General features: G+C 35.6%; 1 protein-coding gene across 3 annotated transcripts in view; it reads left to right on the forward strand.

Annotated features, from left to right (window-relative positions):
* Positions 1-20438, forward strand: part of LOC107600517 (TGF-beta receptor type-2-like) — a 36266-nt gene that overhangs the window by 3562 nt on the left and 12266 nt on the right. For 2 of the 3 annotated variants that reach the window (XR_001610814.1, XM_016292451.1), the window contains exons 2-5: positions 3107-3263; positions 3908-4100; positions 13713-14513; positions 18111-18252. Coding sequence is in view for 2 of the 3 variants with exons in the window: in XM_016292451.1 (XP_016147937.1) it covers positions 3107-3263; positions 3908-4100; positions 13713-14513; positions 18111-18252 (1293 nt within the window). In the remaining variant the exon portion in view is untranslated. The remainder of the gene's footprint in view (positions 1-3106; positions 3264-3907; positions 4101-13712; positions 14514-18110; positions 18253-20438) is intronic. The other variant, XM_016292452.1, reaches the window with a different exon arrangement.

The raw sequence follows: 20438 nt of genomic DNA on the forward strand, positions 1-20438 counted from the left end.
AGCTTTCAAAAGATAGCGTTTACCCACTGATGTCACATGGACTTTTTTACCGATGTCCTTACTACGTTTCTGGACCTGGGAACATTGCAGTTGCATTGCTGTTTACGCAGGGTCAGAGAGTTCTCAGATTTGACCAAAAGTATCTTAATTTGTGTTCCGAAGATGAACGAAGGTCTTACAAGTTTGGAACAACATGAGGGTGAGTAATTAAGGACAGAATAAAAAATGTTTTGGGTGAACTAACCCTTTAAAAAAAAAAAACATCCTTCAGGTTCAAATTTAATAATTTCGTGAATACTGTAATGGCAATGGCTCTGCAGTATATAATGTTATCCAGTCAGGCCGGGCCGTAGATAAAAAGTCAGTGAGCAGTTCTTACGGAGTAAAAAAGCTCCTTTGTAGGCCCTTGAAGCCATGTGAGACCCAGGCTAGTGGATGAAGGTTGTGAATGTTTACCGAAGCCTCTCTGGGCCTCTGCGCCAAGAACTCAAAAATAGCTATCTCGGGATGAGAAGAGGGGGCACATAACCTCAAAATGGCTGCATCTGATTTGACCGTATTTGTCTTCGTATCCTCGTGTCCGACACAATCCCCTCTTGGCTCACTCCAGTGAACCAGAGACTAAAGGGCACATAGTCTTGCTTATCTGCTCAGCTCGAAAAACAGAGCTAAAGCAGCCAAAAAATGACAGTGGATTGATCTTAAGACAAGATGGCATGGTGTTTGTGGGTTTTATTTGCAGTATGCGGTCAAAACAAACCTATTATGCTATAAAACTGTGATGACCTTTAACCAACGCTGAATATGTGCAAAGATGAGCTTTTGTAGTGATTGGTTGGTTGTTTCTTCAGTAGAAGTGTGTTGGTTGTTATTCTGTCTGTGGAAGGAAAGCCACACATCCGCCCTATCTGTGCTTCCTTCCTTGGTCGGGTCACCTGTTCCGTCCTTTGGGGGAAATGGTGGTCAGAGGTCTTGTGATTGTCTCTCTAGCATGTTATGGTACTGCCTATTCTGTGTCAGAAGCGATTCTCATCATTGAGACCTGAACATGTGGAATTAGTCCTGCTGGACTGAATTGCAAGTGACTCCGGTTTCAAGCTTAAGAGGCGTTCACAACTGACAGTGATTTGTAAGTGGCATTATTAATTTTCAATGAAAGTTGGAAATTTGAGGCAATATGAATGACAACAGACCATTGAAGAGGAGTCAAACTTTAAATGTAAATATGGCAACAACCAATGGGAGAGCAGAGAGTGGCGTTCACATCTCAATTGGATGCTTTCCAGCAATTCAAACTAGGGATGCAATAATATTAAATTTAGCCTGATACAGATAAGCTGATCATTATTTTCATGTCTGATTTAAAAATCATATACTATTTAATTTCAAAATAAATGACAAACAAAAAAAAAATCATTTAAATGCTACAAGTGAATATACATCACAACATTATAGTTTACAGTATGAAACATAAGCATTCAGAATTAAATATGCAATACTGACTTATATGATAAATAAAAATAAATCTTGGCTGATAACCGATATTCTACTGATATATAGTGTAATCACTGTGTGAATAAGTTTTATTTTAGTATTATTTATTGTTATAGTATTTATTTATATTTTTAATTAGCTTTTATTTTCATATTTTCAGTTTCCAATTAATTTTTAGTAATTTTATGGGCTTTTGTCAGTTTTATATTTTTAATCTTTCCGTTTAGCTTTATTTTTAAGTTTTAGTAATTCTGATACTTCAACTTTAACTTACTTCAGTTAGTTGGCCATTTCTGTTTTTCATGTATTTTGCATATTTTATCTTCTTTTTTTTATTTCAGTTAACACAACCTTGCTACAAGTGAATATACATCACAACATTATAGTTTACAGTATGAAACATAAGCATTCAGAATTAAATATGCAATACTGACTTATATGATAAATAAAAATAAATCTTGGCTGATAACCGATATTCTACTGATATATAGTGTAATCACTGTGTGAATAAGTTTTATTTTAGTATTATTTATTGTTATAGTATTTATTTATATTTTTAATTAGCTTTTATTTTCATATTTTCAGTTTCCAATTTATTTTTAGTAATTTTATGGGCTTTTGTCAGTTTTATATTTTTAATCTTTCCGTTTAGCTTTATTTTTAAGTTTTAGTAATTCTGATACTTCAACTTTAACTTACTTCAGTTAGTTGGCCATTTCTGTTTTTCATGTATTTTGCATATTTTATCTTCTTTTTTTTTATTTCAATTAACACAACCTTTTTTTTTAAGTTTTAGTTAACAATAACAACACTGTTGTGAATGCACTTTTTTCTCAATGAGCCCCCTTAAATCTTTCCATTAGAGAAGTAAAACAGTACTGTGCACTTTTAATTAGTTTGCAATGTGATTAATGTGTTTAAATATTATTTGGGCTTTGCTCTGGGTTTGACTTCTAAGTCTTTCAGTGTGTTTGAATGACCGGTGCCCCTTTCAGTCCCAGAGAGCCAAGGTGGCCTTTTATCACAGGAAAGTGTAGGAGGTGTGTGGTACTCCAAAGAGCAGCTAAACTAACAAATTACATAATACAGTTTAACAACTTCTTATGGATTGGCCAAATACAGACTCGCTGAAATTGAAAAACCATACACGTGTAGAAATGACTCTTGCAACACCAAGCTAGTAACCCCTTGTGTGTTCTTGAACTCACATTTTGGGTGTCTAGAATTACAGACTAAACCAGTGGCAGTAGTATAGCTTTTCCACTGATCTGAGGTCCTGATGTCAGTCTGTACTATCAGAGACAGGAGTTTGACGCCGTTTGGTGTCTCTGTACTGGTGTTTGCTTGATCGCATCAGTGCATTTAGGTCAGAGTCTTAGGAACCTGACAAGGGAGCTGGAGACGAAGGCACGTTCAAACAGGGCATTGAAAAGCAGATAAAAGAGCGAGCAGAGTGTATATCTGATAACAGAAGCAGCCAGCATTTCATCTCGCACTCTTTTATGGTCCCTTAGGACACTACTCAAGGGCAGTAGATGCAACATTGGATCAGAAATGTTGAATAAAAGGGTAAATTGTTTTAATAGATGACCTTGTTTCTGTTTTATCCTAGATGGAATACATCCTTTATATAATCCAATTCGGCTTCCTCAACTGTGTAAGTTCTGTGACGTGGAGGCGTCCAACTGTAAAGGCACCGGCATCTGTGAAAGCAACTGCAGCATCACATCCATCTGCGCCGATGCTGATGAAATCTGTGTAGCTATCTGGTATGTCACTGTTCAAGTCATATTCTTCCACAACTTTTTATGAAGTGTAAAACATCTGTTGTATGCAAGTGTAAAACATCTGCTTTGCACAACAGTCAAAAAATGAATCTTGTTCGCAGCTTGCAGCTAAAATGACACGAAATGAAAATTGGCCCTTAATAAATATGCTTTGTCTCAGTACATATTGTTCTAAAGAAAAAAGTGGTGGTTTTAATCAAAGTGTGAGAACTTTCAGCACTTCTGAGAGAACTTTTCTTTTCTGCTTACATAAGCAAGGCCAAGTGGTGAGGAGAAGAAATAATATTATCCAAAGGTCTAACACTTCATAATCCAATTAAATACCAGTAAATACTATCAAGTTTTGCTCTGAAATGAAAATGATGTAATTTCATGTTGTCTTCAGTTATGGAAAAAGCGCAGTTAAATTTAGCAACAAGTCATGGCTGTATCTTGTAAGTGCTTATTATGTTTACTGATATAGCAACAAAGGGACATGCCATTTATTTTTTATTGTCAAAGTCAACTGAGAATGTAAAATAACAATTGAATTGTTTTTTATATTGACAAAACAACTGTCATTTGATATCATAATCCCTGTAATCACAGTGTATGTGGTTATACTTGTGTCCTCTTGATGACATCAGGAGGAAGAGTGATGACAACAACACGATCGAGACGTTGTGCCACAAACCCTCCGAGCCCCTCTACGGCATCATGGTGGAGAACTACAACAACACCAAGTGCGAAATGAAAAAGAGGATGTCAAACAGAGGCCCATTCCACATCTGCTCCTGCAACGCCGAGGAGTGTAACGACATGCTGATGTTCACACTCCGTTAGTTTCCCTCTTCATTCCTTCTTCTTTCTAACTTTGTGTGTCCTCCCTATTTGGTAGTAGTGCTTTAAGATAGTGACTGAAATTTGTAGATTCAAACCATTGTGTCCTTGAGCAAGGTACTTCAGGTTGATCCAGCTGACAGGCCCAGATGGAATCTGCGGAATCATGTTTTCTCGGCTGATTTTTAAGGGAAAACTGCTGAATGCATTTAAACATGACAAAACATTAAAAGTGCTGATGACTATATATTTATTGGTAGATGACAGCATAATGAAATTATTTAAAGTCAGCATGACCCGATTTGCTTTTCTTTATGCATGTTTCTTGTCTTATTGTGCGCAATTATTTGGCAGGTTTATTCCAACTAAAACTATCATATTTCATGTTAGAATTTTTCATCAAAATAGCTGCTTTGATTCAAAAATTACTCCTTTATTGACTGACCTAAAAAAAAATGATTTGCAATTATTATTTTAAACCCTTTCTCTTCCAATCATTCTGGTAACACCCACTTTTCACAATCCAATCAATTCCAGATGGATAAAATCAAGCCCTGCCCTACAATTTTTCTTTTTGAACATCACGTTTCATTCTGAAATACAGTAGATTATGAAAATGAAATGGGTGCAAACACCATTTATATGCCAAGCAGTGTTTTAATTGTTTACTAAAACAAAAACTATTAAAAACAGTTTTTGTTAACTGAAATAAAGCTGAAATAAAATAGAATATAAAGCTTAAAGTGGTATGTGAGCTCAGGTTGTCGTAACGTTCTAAAGCAGCTGCATTGTTGCTGACCGGGCTGTGCTGTCTCAGGCAGACTTTCTATTGGCTTTGGTTGTGTGGACGGCTGAGGATCTCAGACGTGGTTTCCTGTCTGTGTAGCTTGAAGCAGAGACATCACAACCACATGGCAAAACAGCTGTGTGCACTAGGCATTCACTAAAATAACCTTATTTACCACTATTTGGAAAGTTTATTGCATGTTTCGTATGCTTTAAAGAGCCACTTTCATTTTTAAACAAGGAATATCCACATTGTATTATAAAACCTAAAACAGTATGCGGGGATTTCTGAGGTGTGGGGTATCCTGAGGAGAGTGTGCTTCCTTCTTTCAGTACATAAACACATTTATCGTAAGCTAATGAAGATTCTATCATTGTTAAATTGCGGATTTATGTTGCGAAAGATGATGTTTGAGCAGGTGTTTAATGCCTGTAGTTTTTGCTATGTAGGAAACAGTTGAGGGAGGCTGTAATTCCATCTGGTGAAGGAGGCCTCATTCCCTGCCAGAGTGGGGAAGTATTGCAGGAAGTCCATGTTTACTTATTGGAACAGTTCCATGGCATATTTCTCCAGAAATACTAGGCATTGTTTTCCCGGACCATAACATTTTTATGACATTAGCTGTGGCTGAGAGCCTGCTAGTTCCAGCGATAAGCTCCCTATTCTGTATTCGGCTGGAGACGCCGCCGTTTCTTTGGACTTCATTATGGCAGCTGCAGGGTGTACACACCAGCTCATAATTATGTACTGCGCAGCAGGGCTTTGTTGTATAGCAATTTCACACATATTTTTTGCTGAATCGAATAAACAGAAAGGCAAGCTTCTGCTACTTTTGGCCTAGGTGGACTTTTAGGTGGAAATACTCTGTGAAAACTAAAGGTGCCTTTGTGTACTGAAGGTAAAATGGTATATTTTTCAAGATATTTAGAGAACTGCCCTTGAATGTACTTCATAAGGGTGTCTTATATGTTCTTCAGAGAGTGCCTTTTCATTGTCTTTTCATTTTTAGTCTCAGTACTGCCATATTGTCTTATACATTTTTTTAAAGGCGGATATTTAATTATATTTTAATACTTAAACTTATTCAATTATTAATAATATATTTCAATATATTTTATATATTTATTTTATATAATTCAAGTTAAAAAATATATAAATATTATCATATGATATATTCTTCCAGTTATGTGTGTGTGTGTGTGTATGTGTGTATACAGTGGTCAATTATTAATAATATATTTCAATATATTTTATATATTTATTTTATATAATTCAAGTTAAAAAATATATAAATATTATCATATGATATATTCTTCCAGTTATGTGTGTGTGTGTGTGTGTGTATGTGTATATATATATATATATATGTATATATAATTTTTTTTAATTTTTTTGCTATAGCAACCGATTGGATGTACTTTCTCACTTATTACACAGCTACTTCTCTCAAAACATTGATTTGAGTATATACACATACACACCGATAACTATAACATATAGTTATTGGTCGTCATTGATGAACAAGTTATTAAAATGAATTGGTATTGGTCAATCCACAGTCTTCATCCAGTAGGTTATTCCTGCAAGATTTCAGTTCCACATTTAGAGGCATTATGGTGTTTGCATATGTGAATGCTGCATCAGAAACAGTCTGTCTGCATAAAAACGTCATTATGCCTTTTAAACGAAGCTACAGACAAATGAATGGGGTTTCATCTAGAAAAAGGGAAATGGAGAAGCTGTGGTTAACCGCGGATTACTGTCATTAGTATACAGTACCAGAAAAAAATGCAGTTTCTGCCGAAATATGTGACCCTGGACCATAAAACCAGTCTTAAATGTAAATTTTTCACAATTTAGATTTATACATCATCTGAATAAATAAGCTTTCCATTGATTGTATGGTTTGTTAGGATAGGACAATATTTGGTCAAGATGCAACTATTTGAATATCTGGAATTTGAGGGTGCAAAAAAAATCTAAATATTGAGAAAATCGCCAAATGAAGTCCTTAGAAATGCATATTACTAATCAACAATTACATTTTGATATATTTACGGTAGGAAATTTACAAAATATCTTCATGGAACATGATCTTTACTTGATATCCTAATGATTTTTGGCATAAAAGAAAAATCTATAATTTTGACCCATACAATGTATTTTTGACTTATGCTACAAATATACCCCAGCAACTTAAGACTGGTTTTGTGGTCCAGGGTCACATATATGTAATTCGCCTGCAGATTATTAGTGCTGTTCTTCAAAATGGAGTTTGTGCAAACATTTCAGTAAGCAGCCACCGAGTGAGAAAACAAACCAAGGAAATGGTTAACGCTTTAATGAAAATGATTTTGTAACATGATGTTCTACGGTTTGTTTAAATTTGGCTCTGAAATGGGATGATGATGAGATATGAAGACAGATTGATGTCACTGATTGAAGCAGCCACATTTGCTGCTACTCTCTTCACAGTGATGGCCTTTATTGCCTGAGCGCTCCAGCAAAAGTACATTTGTTTCTAATAAGCAACTCATAAAGCTTGTCAGAAAGAGCATGTTGCACTTTCATTGTGGTTTGCACACATGCTTTTCTGTTTTTCTACTTGTAAACGTGATTGGCTCAATCGGAAGGAACATGAAGTGAATATGGAACCTTGGAGGCGTCTTGTTTTAGAGGTCCTGGAAGCATGTTGTGGTTTTATCACAACATGAAACCATTTATATACAGTACCAGCACAGTAGTAAAATGGACAAACTTCACACTCAGCTAGGTTATTGCTGTAGCTTCGTTTTATCAGATTTCCTGTTTGCATGCACTGTGTTATTTCTGCAACTGTGGTTGGCAGTGTTAGTGAATGTTTTTATTAGGGGTGGGATCTTTAGTCACCTCACAATCCGATCAGATTCCAATTCATTAATTAGTTTACCAACTTGAGAATCTTAAAATCCTTACATTTACATATCCTTACATAAGTAATTAAGTACTTTTTAAAATAATCACAAATTGAAAAAAATAATTAAAACTGTTGTATGTTAAGAATTTTACACTAAAATAGCTTCAAAACATACAAGCAAGTAGCAAATAATAAAGAGGAGCATAGAAACATATTACAAACAACAAACAAAGAGTACTTTCAGTATTTAAGATTATCTGAACGTTTTCCATTCAAGAACTGTGAGTGATGTTTCTTCATCTTTACTGTTGTTTTTTACTATGACGTCATAGACAGCATAGACATCTATTAAGCTGCATTCATGCACAGAATCTCTTTTGAAATATAAGTAATAATGTGGTTTGTTCTGTCCATTTAATCCCTTAAAGGAACACTCCACTATTTTTGAAAATAGGCTCATTTTCCAACTCCCCTAGAGTTAAACAGTTGAGTTTTACCGTTTTTTAATCCATTCAGCCGATCTCCGGGTCTGGCGGTAGCACTTTTAGCTGTAGCTTAGCATAGATCATTGAATCTGATTAGACCGTTAGCATCTCGCTCAAAAATGACCAAAGAATTTCTATATTTTTCCTATTTAAAACTTGTCTCTTCTGTAGTTACATCGTGTACTATCATTGCAGCAGGCGCAATGATATTATGCAGCGCCTGAAAATAGTCCCCAGCTAGGTAACTTCCAATAAGCCTATTTTCAGGCACTGTGTAATATCATTGTGCCTGCTGCGCTCAGGGTATGGCAGCAAAGTTCCTTGATTATTACGCCGGAATGAGAGTATAGTTCCTAGCCATATCGACCTAGAAAATCGCAACTTTTCATTTTCCGTCGGTCTTAGTACACGATGTAACTACAGAAGAGTCAAGTTTTAAATAGGAAAAATATAGAAATTCTTTGGTCATTTTTGAGCGAGATGCTAACGGTCTAATCAGATTCAATGATCTATGTTAAGCTACAGCTAAAAGTGCTACCGCCAGACCCGGAGATCGGCTGAATGGATTCGAAAACAGTAAGACTCAACTGTTTAACTCTAGGGGAGTTGGAAAATAAGCCTATTTTCAAAAATAGTGGAGTGTTCTTTTAAGACGTAACTGGCTGTGTTTACATTAATTTTGCATCATAAAACCATTTTGAGATGCAAGTGCATTAAACCACGCATGCGCGAGCAGTCTTCACAAACAAAGTGCGCATCAGCATTTGAAATTAAAAGCAGCCTTCTGTTAGTGAGGTTCATATTTTAAATATATAAGTTCACTGCATTCCAAACCACATAAATGATGACTTCGTAGAGCATTTGTAAGGAAAATACCAACGGCCAAGACCGCACACTTCCAAGTGTAACATCAAACAAAGTGCGCGTCTCTCACAGCGCATCCGATGCAATGAAGCCCACGAATGTCCTTGTAATCCGCTTCAACCTTTCCGAACTTTATGAAAGATCATTTTACGGAAGGTTCGAGTGGTGTGTATGTGTGAGGAATTGGAAGCAAGCAGAATACGGGTGTTTCTAAAGCAAACGCAGCGTCATCGCGCATCTGGTTATAAACTAAGCTCAGAATCGATCCAGAATCGTTGGAGAGAGAATCGCGATGCATCGATGGATCGATTTTTTTTCTCCCACCACTAGTTTCTATAACGTGTAATTGCATTACTCATTATAAAAAAGTAACTAACCATTTTAAACGTACTGTACTTTTTTTTGGAACTCAGTGACGTATAGACTACACCGTGTTTTAATATGACATAAGTGTATTTATACAGGACTCACAAACTGTGATATATAACAGTATATCATACAATGGAATATTAAGTTTTTGAAAAATTCTCAATTTTTAAACTTGTTATTTATAATAATTTAAACTGTTATAGAAAATCAGTTATTTAAAAAAATTAAACAGTACATATTTTGTGGTATATAATAAAATTGTTTAAAGTCAGCATGACAGTACTTGTGGTCTTTATACATTTATTTTCTTATTGTGCATGATTATTCACAAGTTTTATTTCAACAAATAAAAGTTACGCCTTCTATCTTTGCGTGAACATTTGGGCGGCGTTATGCAAATCTTCCCAGATCGTGACGTAGGTATGTGGGGGCGTGTTAGAACGAGCCGTTTTAGGTAGGTGTGCTGTCTCTTAACTTTTATAAAGAATATCTCTTTGGATTTGAGACTTTAGTCTTTGCATCTTTACGGATCTTCTTTATGCACCAAGAGCTTGTAACACTCCAAAGAGAAAGGAAAAATTTAAATCGCATCATATGACCCCTTTAAAAATTTAGCTGCTTTGCCCCTGAATTTTTTTTTACGTGTTTAACCCCAACATTGGTGGTTACCCATACGCCGTGCTTATTTTGACATATCAGTGTCATCATCTTATTGTCACACAAAAATGATAGATGCCAAAATATTCTTTCTCAGATCTTGTGGAAAGTATTCATTATTCTTTCCCAGGATGACAATCCAGGCCATTTGCCTTACAGGACAAATAAGCAGCAGCATGTGTCTGTGTCTCACTGGAATATTTCCAATCTGGCAATATGTTTCTACTCAGTTGATCTTTTATCATAGGTCATTTTGATGGAAAGAAGAACATAAAGGAAAAGGAGGAAGAGAGCAGACTGAGGATCTGTGCAGACTTTACTTTCAACCCAACCCTAACCTGCACGTATATATGCTGGCTCGCACACACTTCCACACTCACATGCTAAGGAATCTTGGCCCCCGGTTATAGAGCAGATAGTTAAAAGGTCTGAGTCACACCGAGAAAGCCAACAACAGACCAAAACGGTGTTAGTGAGAGGGGAAAAAAAGAAAAGTCAGACTTGTTTGTGGTATGAGCCATGCTATAAAACAAAGTCGTAGCCATAACAAACAAACAGTAATAGGTCTGTGTTTCTCATGTAGAGCATGTTACCAATCTGAGTCTGGCAGTACTCCTGCGTACTCTAAACTTGCATCAAGACAGGGATACAAAAGGCAGTAACGTACATATTAGAATCCTCACTTTGAATTCTGACATTTTCAAAAGTAAAGCAGGTACACAATGTGCCCAGCCAGCAAATGAAAGCAGGTCTTGGCTTGTTTGCCATTGATCATTAGTACGCAAGAGGGTGGAGAGAATTGGCCTGTCTACATTGGTAAACTTAAAGAATATGTGAAACGTCATGTTCTGAGAACTGGAAAAGTCATGGAAAGCTTTTGACGTTTTTGGTGAGAAATTGCTTTTTATGAGTGCCATGATTAAAAATGTAAGAAAAATAATAATAAATTCTTAAAAAACGTAAATAGTTGAAAACAAAAATTAAGTAAAATTGAGTAAAAAAAACAAACACTACAAACTAAAATCAGTCATTTATATGCCACAAGGGAATTTAGTCATTCAAACATTTTAAAGTACAACATGAAAAGCGGATTTATTGTAAAAAATGTGACAAAAAGTGCACACATCCAACAAGCAAAAAAATAAATAAATAAAAAGGAAAACGCTGACACCAATATGGAAGCCCGTTTCTGCCACTGAATAAAGTTTTTATTTCACAATTCTGACTTTTTTCTCGCAATTCTGCAATTGTGTGATATAAACTCAGTTGCTAGTTATAAAGTCAGAATAGCAGTATATAAACTCGCAATTGCAAGAAATAAAGTCAGAATAATAGTATGATAAAATAGATAAAAGATCGCAAAAACTCCCTTTTTTTCTCGCAATTCCGAGTTTATATCTCACAAATCTGACTTTTTCTCAGAATTGTGAGATATAAACTCTCAATTGCGAGTTATAAAGTCCAATTCTGTGGGGGGGAAAAGACAAATTTATATCTCACAGTTCTTACTTTATAACACACAATTCCGATGTTATTAAGTCAGAATTGCTTGACATAAACGCGCAATTCCGTAAAAAGATGTCACAATTGTGAGTTTTTATTTTGCAATTCTGCAAAAACTTTATTTCACACAATACTGACTTTATAACTCACAATTGTGAGTTTATATCACGCAGTTTTTACTTAATTTCTCTGAATTGCGAGTTTGTATCACGTGGCGCAAACGGGCTTCCACACAAAAACTCATAAATAGACAATTTTTTTATTGAAATCTCTCACCAACAGTGATGATTCAAGCCATATGGCTCTTCATCAGACCACTCAATACTTTTTTTATGCATTTGGTAGATACACAGTGACTTGCACTGCATTCAAACTACACATCTTTTAAATTCACGCATTGCCGTTGCTAGCACCATACTTTACTGTTTGAGCTACAGGAAGGCAAAGGTCATGTACACATAGGCAGGAATTAATTAAATATCCAATATCGACCAACACTCTAAAATTAAAAACTCAATATGGTACAGATAAATTCTGCATTCTTAATGAATCCTTTTCCAGTACGTGTGAGCAATGGTAGTAGTAATAGTGGTGTTCGCTAATGCACTAATGAGAAACATGTCTATTGGTCGTGAGAAGCAATTCAGTTTTAATAGATTAACTTGTGAGTCAGAGGCTTTGGAATGCGAAATCCACTTGATTCTTGTTAAGACCCTGGCACAGATGTACAGTGATGCGTTTAACAGTAGAGCCTGCAGAAAAGTGCCTCTTATTAGCTGATAATGTCATGGACCACAGCAGTGTGGCTGGCATCCTGTTTTATGTGGCTGGAAAAGGCGCTGTGATTTCATGTGTGTTTATATTGGTTGTTTGGCTCGAGAAAAGGTTTCTGCCGCTGTATGTGAAGGGTTGAGTGTTCCCTCTGCACCACACGTCTATGCTTTTTGCATGTGTTTGCTGACTGTTCTGTCTGCCAAACGCATTGGCATTTATTGACGGTTTTCCTCTCCCAGTGTCGTGTATCCATTTCTGTTCTTTTTATGTCTGTGTCTCAATGATAAGGCGTGTCTGTGTGTTTGATGGAAGGATGCAGACAGACGAAACACTGACTCCACTCTCTTCCCACGTAGTTGGCAGCTCTCACTTTGTCTCTGGATTGAACCTGCAGTGTTGTTAGGGCTTCCAAGCCAGTCCTCAGGTTGGCAGGCGCACATCGTAGCAGTGTAAACTTTGCCTTGAAAGATGAAGTCACAGAACAGACTCTCACTGTGCGAGATTTGCTCAAGCTCCCTGGTGTGGCAGGAAAAACTGTCTGCTCACAAACTGGGTTAAGGATTAGAGTTCAGGCAACCTGGGTACTAGGTAACTAGATGGCTGCTATTTCAAATGGCTCTCAATTCTGGACTTCTCTGCTGAGTAGTCAATTGATAGATCCTTCCACCCAAAGTGACTTACAGTATACTTTGCTCGAGGACACTAAGCATCACTACCTTTGACTAGATTGCATAACATCACATTTAATTAAAAAAAATATATATACATGGCATGATGCAGAGAGATCTTTTAAATTATAAAATGCAAAGTTTTAATACTTTTTTATGGGGTGTAGATATTGCAATAAGTTAATTAATCTTATAATTTGTCTAAAATTATTTTTTTTGTTATTTTAAATCGTTTTTTATTAATTATGTTTCTAAGTTAAATAAAATGTTATGAATTTATTTACATTTTTTTTTTTATAAATGTTCCCTGTAGTACTATATTGTTTAGCTAATTGAATTTGATCAACATGATGATAATAATAATAATATATTGTAATTATTTTTATAAATTGTTAATTAGTCTTATAATAATTGTTTAATAAAAAAGACTATTATTTTAATAAATTATTTTTAAATGAATTTAAAAATTTGTAAATCAAATAAATAAAATGTTATGAATTTATTTACTTACATTTTCAAATGTTCCCAGTGATCACGTTTAGTCAAATTAGATTTAGTTTAGAATTAGTTGTTTATTATTTTAATACATTTATTGTAATTTCATAACAATTTGGCCCAGACCCCACAAATAACCAGGTGGTGTTGGTGATCCTGGTCAGTTTGTTGCCCCTCCTGGTTCTGACTTTGCTGGTCATCGCCTCCTTCTACTGGTACCGCATGTATCGTCGCCGCAAACTCAATGAGTGGGAGACCAAGAAGCCGTCCAAACGCAAGGGCCCCAAAGGGCCGCTGGACTGTAGCGACGCCTGTGCCATCATGATGGACGACGACCGCTCCGACAGCAGCTCCACGCACGCCAACAACCTCAACCACAACACAGAACCTCTGCCCATCGAGCTGGACCTTCAGGTGGGCAAGGGCCGCTTCGCAGAGGTGTTCAAAGCCAAGCTGAGACAAAGCCCCTCGGAACAGTTCGAGACGGTGGCGGTGAAGATCTTCCCCTACGAAGAGTACGCTTCCTGGAAGAATGAAAAGGACATTTTCTCGGACATCGATCTGAAGCACGAGAACATCCTACACTTCCTGACGGCTGAGGAGAGGAAGGTGGAGAAACAGTACTGGCTGATCACCGCCTATCATCCACGCGGGAACCTGCAGGAGTACCTCACTCGACACCTCATCAGCTGGGAGGACCTTCGGCTGCTCGGGGGCTCGCTGGCCCAGGGTGTGGCTCATTTGCATAGTGACCACACCCCTTGTGGGCGGCCCAAAGTGCCCATAGTCCACCGAGATCTGAAGAGCTCAAACATCCTGGTGAAGAATGACCTCACTTGTTGCCTCTGTGACTTTGGACTTGGCCTCCGCCTTGACAACTCTCTGTCAGTGGATGACTTGGCCAACAGTGGACAGGTGGGTCATGCAACAATATTTCATCTTCATAGCTGTATAAAGACAGACAGTCTAAATGCACCTAACAGACAGCTCATACATTATCGATCAAACACCTTTTTTTTATGTTTCTGAAAGAATTCCCTCACTAAGGCTGCGTTTATTTGATGATAAATACAGTAAAAATAGCAATATTGTGAAATATTATTACAAATTCAAAATAACTGTTTTATTTTTGAATATATTTTCAAATGTAATTTATTCCTGTTGAATTTTCAGTAGCCATTACTCAAAAACATAAAAAAATTAAAATTATTCCAAAAATTATTTTGACCAGAAGTGTAAATGCATGTATAGAATATAAATAAATTTTCTTCAGATTCAATGTAAATGTGCTAGCATGCAATAGAGTGCATCACTCAGATTTCTTAAAGTCGGATATTTTCTCTCTACTGAGAAATCAATTGATTTGTATAATTTATTTCAAGACTTTTCTACCATGAAGTTCATTTTAACTTAAGATCCACCAATCGGCAAACACATCAGAATGAAAGAGATCAGCAGCAAACGTCCACTCTCATGAAACATTGTGAATGATTTAATTTAGACAGGCTTCTTCAAACTTTTGAACGGTAGTATACACATATATATATATATGTGTGTATATATATGTATATACACATACTGTATATACACATACTGTATATACACATATATATATAATGTATGTATGTATGTATGTATGTATATATATATGTGTGTGTATACTGCAGTTCAAAAGTTTGGGATCAGTAAGATTTTTAATATTTTTTATCGAAGTTTCTTGTGCTCATCAAGGCTGTATTTATTTGATCAAAAATACAGAAAAAACCCTGTTATTTGGTGAAATGTTGTTGCAATTTAAAATAATTCTATTTTAATTTTTATAGTTTCTATTTTAATATACTTTATATGCAAAGCTGAATTTCCAGCATCATTACTCCAGTCTTCAGTGTCGCATGATCCTTCAGAAATCATTCTAATATGCTGATTTATTATCAGTGCTGGAAACAGTTGTGCTGCTTGAAAAACATTAGAAATATTACTGATCCCAAACTTTTGAACGGCAGTGTGTGTGTGTATATATATATATATATATATACTATATACAGTATATATATATAATTTAAATTTAGCAAATATTTTAAAATATGTTGTTATACTTGCAGCAAATGACTAAAAATCAGTCATTTTAAATTGTACCATTAGTTTTTATTTAAAATCCCTATGAATGAATGGGAATAGACCAGTCACTGTTGCACTGTTGGTTGATTAAACCTTAGGCTTTAAAAATACATTTTATTTTATTGTATTGTTTTAAATCAGATTCTTTAATGGAGTCTATCCCCTGAAGCTTAACTGAAACTTTCCATCAACCCCAGTGCAGCACAAGACTACCTAGATTCACTTGCTCCTATTGCTTGGTAAGTGTCAAGTGAAGCGTTGGCGTGTTCCATACCTAAAATTGTGCAGATTTACAGTGGCAGGTACATCAAGTCATAACTTGCAGGGAAAGTCCCCTCAGGCATCTCACCATGTGCAGATGTGTGTTTTATGTACGTGTGCCCTTTGTTCAAACTGTCTGCTCAGATTTATGATTCACGGGCAGAAAATGAAAAGACAAAGGCAAGGAGTGAATCAGTAATAAACTAGCTAACAATCACCTGACTCTGCATACCCAGAGTGCTTTGATGTATGTCAACATTCAGTTGGTCCCAGACAGTGACCCCAAAAAGAGTTCAAAGGGAGTTTAAACTTCAATGCTAAAGTTACGTTTAATGTTTACATTAAGTTTAATGTAACGTTTAATTTGTTGATTCATTGGTGTGACCTTTTGTACTTTTAAAGTGACGTCAAGTAATGAAGTGAGCTGAAGTGTTTTGAATTTAAAGGAATAAAAAAGACATGAAAATAGCTTGGTACCCTCAAAACAACAACAACAACATTAATAAAACCAATAATAATAATAATATGAACTTATTATTATTATTATTATTATTATTAATAATAATAATAATAATAAAAATTATATATTTCTGTTGTCACTACATATAATTGAAATAATTAGTTTATTAAGTTCTAAAATAATAAATTAGATTGAGTAATAACAATATATTTGTGTTGTCATGACGATCATAAGAATTAATTTTTATGTTATATTATTATTCATTTTTTATTATTAATAAATAAATAATTGTGATGTCATAATTATAGTAATTAATAAATATTAGTTATAGTTTAGATCAGTGTTCACCAACCTTTTTAGGCCCAAGATCCCTGACCTCGGCCTTTATGAAAGACAAGATCTACCTATTGAAGAATTGATAGAAAAAGACATCCCAGATTGTACTTCAAATTTGAGGCCTTTTACTTAGTATTTTAATTAGTGATGCGCTGATCATAGCTGATTCAGAATTCAGATTTTTTTTTTTTCTTTCTTTCTTTCTTTTTTAAACTAGCAAATTGGCTGATACTGATACAGATTTTTAAGCAAATTTATTTATTGGCTATTTGCTTTATAACAAACAAACTGGCTTTAAACAAAAATATCTAGCCATTTGAAATTAGAGGCAACCACTGCATTTTAATCATGATCTGCACGGGCAGTTGTTTTTGATTTGATTTAGATTAATTTCAGGATTTAAAACAAAAACAGAATGGTCTGACTTTAGGTGTTATTTATTTATTTGCTACATAAAACATCTGCATGAAACAAAAACAGCAGGTCTGAATGAGACGCACTCTCTGACAGCAGGTGGCACTTATGAACAGGGTTGCCAGGTTTTCACAGTAAAACTAGTCCAATCGCGTTTCGAGGGGGTTACCCCTGTAAAAATCGCATTCCGGGTGTAAAATACACATTTTCCGGTGAGGATCTTCCAGTAAAATTCACATTCCAGGGGCTAAATATCACGTTATTGGGGTCGCTTCAACCCGCGGACATGAACAACAACCCGCGGCAACAGTGTTAAAGTAGCCCAATTCCACGGGAAAACCGCAGACTTGGCAACACTGCTTATGAACCAATCGCAATATAGCGTTTTTTCTTGGTTACTGCTGTAAACAAAGCAGAGCTACACTTTATACGAAGAAAATGCCATTGCCATCAAAACTTTTCTCAAGACAGTTCCCTTTAGTGATACATTAATATAACCCCAGAAATGTAATGCATTTTTGTACATATTTTACTGTTATTTTCGGGATCTACTGGGACAGTGATAAAGATCGACGGGTTGGCGACCACTGGTTTAGATGATGATAATAATAATACTATATTTGTGTTGTCATGACAATCATAAGAATTATTTTTTACAAGTTAGATTATTATTTTTTTTCATAATAATAAATACATAAATAAAAATTGTAGTTATAATCATAATAATAATTATTACATAGTTATAATATTTTCAGATTACGGAAAAATAATAATATATTTATAATGGGTAATAATAAGCAATAATATAACTGATAAAAGTAGAAAAATAAATGTATTACTAAATGCTGTGTTCACGTAGTCATGACATTCAGAAATATACAATATAAAATGTATATAAAGTGTCCTTTGTATCTGATTCTCAGGTGGGTACAGCCAGGTACATGGCTCCAGAAGTGCTGGAATCAAGGATCAACCTTGAGAACATCGAGTCATTCAAGCAAACCGATGTCTACTCCATGGCCCTGGTGCTGTGGGAGATCACGTCCAGGTGTAACGCCATCGGTGGTGAGTACACAAACATCATCGAGATCTTACTTGGAAACATAGCTGTTATGTTGGCATTTCCCAAACCAATATGATTAGTAAACTTGAGACAATGCTATTCTATTTCTATTCTGCCTGTAATTGTTCCTCAAGGAGAACAGGGATGAAAATAGGCTTGCTTTTTGGTCTGGTTCTGTTAGTGGTACTTTGTGTTTTTTGCTACCATAGTACCATCATTGGGCTATTGTTTGAGTACACTGCATGGAAAGCCCACTGCGGCCCACAATGTGTTTTGACCGATTTGCAGCTTCCTGTTATTGGAGGAGCCGTTCTTCAACAAGAGCAGAGATGGTACGGCATACTCCTCACTCTGTTTGGGGAATGTAAGGAATGTGTGATGTCAAGTGCTTCCTAAGAACTTTCCCTTCTTTGGTCAGGTGGGAAGACAGATGCTAGCATATTTTTGCCGTACTGACATATCGGCATAAAAAACAGTATTCACATAGCTGTCATTGAGCATTTATGCTCTCATATGTATGAAATACAACAACAGAAACTGTAATTAGTTATGGATGTAAATATAAACGGATGCATGTGGAAATTGAGGAAGAGGGAGGGATTGTGCTGTTGTTTAGGGTTTTTCCTGCGTTGAAAAATTGTCAGTGGCTGGCCAGTAAAAATTCGGTCTGCTGAGTATTCATCCTGGTAAGTGCTAAATGCACAGGATGGATGAAGCCTACTGGATTTTCTTTCCAACTTTGGTCCTCTCATGATAAGAGATATCATATAAGAGATACCCCTCAAATAAACCAAGACTGTATTTTCTTATATGGGAATAATCTGACAGGGTTATATTTAGGGATGCACCGATATGAAAATTTTGGCCGATACCGATAACCGATTATTCTTTATTTTTGAAAGCCGATAACCGATATGTTGGCCGATAAATCTATATCCAAATTGTTATATACTTTCTGAGAGCCTGATTACAAAAAAGGTCTCATCATTAAAAGCCACATCCCAAACACTTCAACATAAGCAGCCTAGTTTGAACGGTGTACGTTTAAAAAATAATTTTACTCTCCCATTACCAAATTTAGTCATAAAAAAGTCTTACAAATAAATAAAATAATGCATAAATAATGCAAACAAGTCACTGGACATCATTACACGTGTAAAGAATCAAAATGAATGCGCCATAGATCAATAAAACGGAATAGCCTCTGCACGGACAATAATTAAATGATTTTAATTACTAAACCATATTGTTGATGAAAATAATAAGAGAAAAATACAAGTGGTTGTTGTTATTAATAATATATCAATGATTTTGAAAAAGTAACAAATTAATACCACTATTTTAAACAGCAGCCGTTGAGCTGCGCGTGCTGAAGCTGAAGAGCTGAATGAACACGGTAAACTGAAGCGTTTTGCTGGCAGCTTATTTAACTCAAGGAAATGCATCCTGAGATTAATATTAATACAACATAAACATAATATTACAACTTATATATGTACAAAATGACGCAGTTATTGCATGCTATAGTCAGAATGTGTGATCCTGTTGTGGATGCGCTCTTCCCATAACAACGCGCTGAAACACAGCAACTAAACCCAAAGAATGCACAACGTTTTATTATAATAATGTTCTCATTAGAATGTTATATACACAACATTCCCAATCATAGTTATTAATGTTGTGCACTGCTGTTTGAGCTGCGTGCGCTGAGCTAAAGACGATCACCGGTAAACTGAAGCGCTCTTTTAACTTAACCAAACGCATTCTATATGAGATAAATCAGATATACATCAAATAAACACAATATTACAACGTACAATTGCACAAAAGGCTGCAAACGAACAGCGCACATCTGAAGTGTCTCTGAAGGAAATAATGCATTATTTATCGGCTTTAAGATATCGGCCAAATTTTCTTATCAGGCCGATACCGATAACAGAAAAAAATGAGCATTTATCGGCCGATACCGATATGGTGGCCGATATATCGTGCATCCCTAAAAAAAATCCAAAAAAATGACCCCTACTTAATAAGAATAACATTCTGAAGTGTTGTGAAATACATGAAGACTATTTTTTATAGGCTTTATGGACAGATAAGTTGAGAGTGACTCTTGAAGGACCAGCACCACATCCTCTTTGTACCACAGTTTGAAGAATTGATCTTCCAGAATCTGGCAGTAAGTTTT

Source organism: Sinocyclocheilus grahami, unplaced genomic scaffold (genome assembly GCF_001515645.1).
Source record: "Sinocyclocheilus grahami isolate Dianchi unplaced genomic scaffold, SAMN03320097.WGS_v1.1 scaffold285.1, whole genome shotgun sequence".
Lineage (NCBI taxonomy): Eukaryota > Metazoa > Chordata > Actinopteri > Cypriniformes > Cyprinidae > Sinocyclocheilus > Sinocyclocheilus grahami.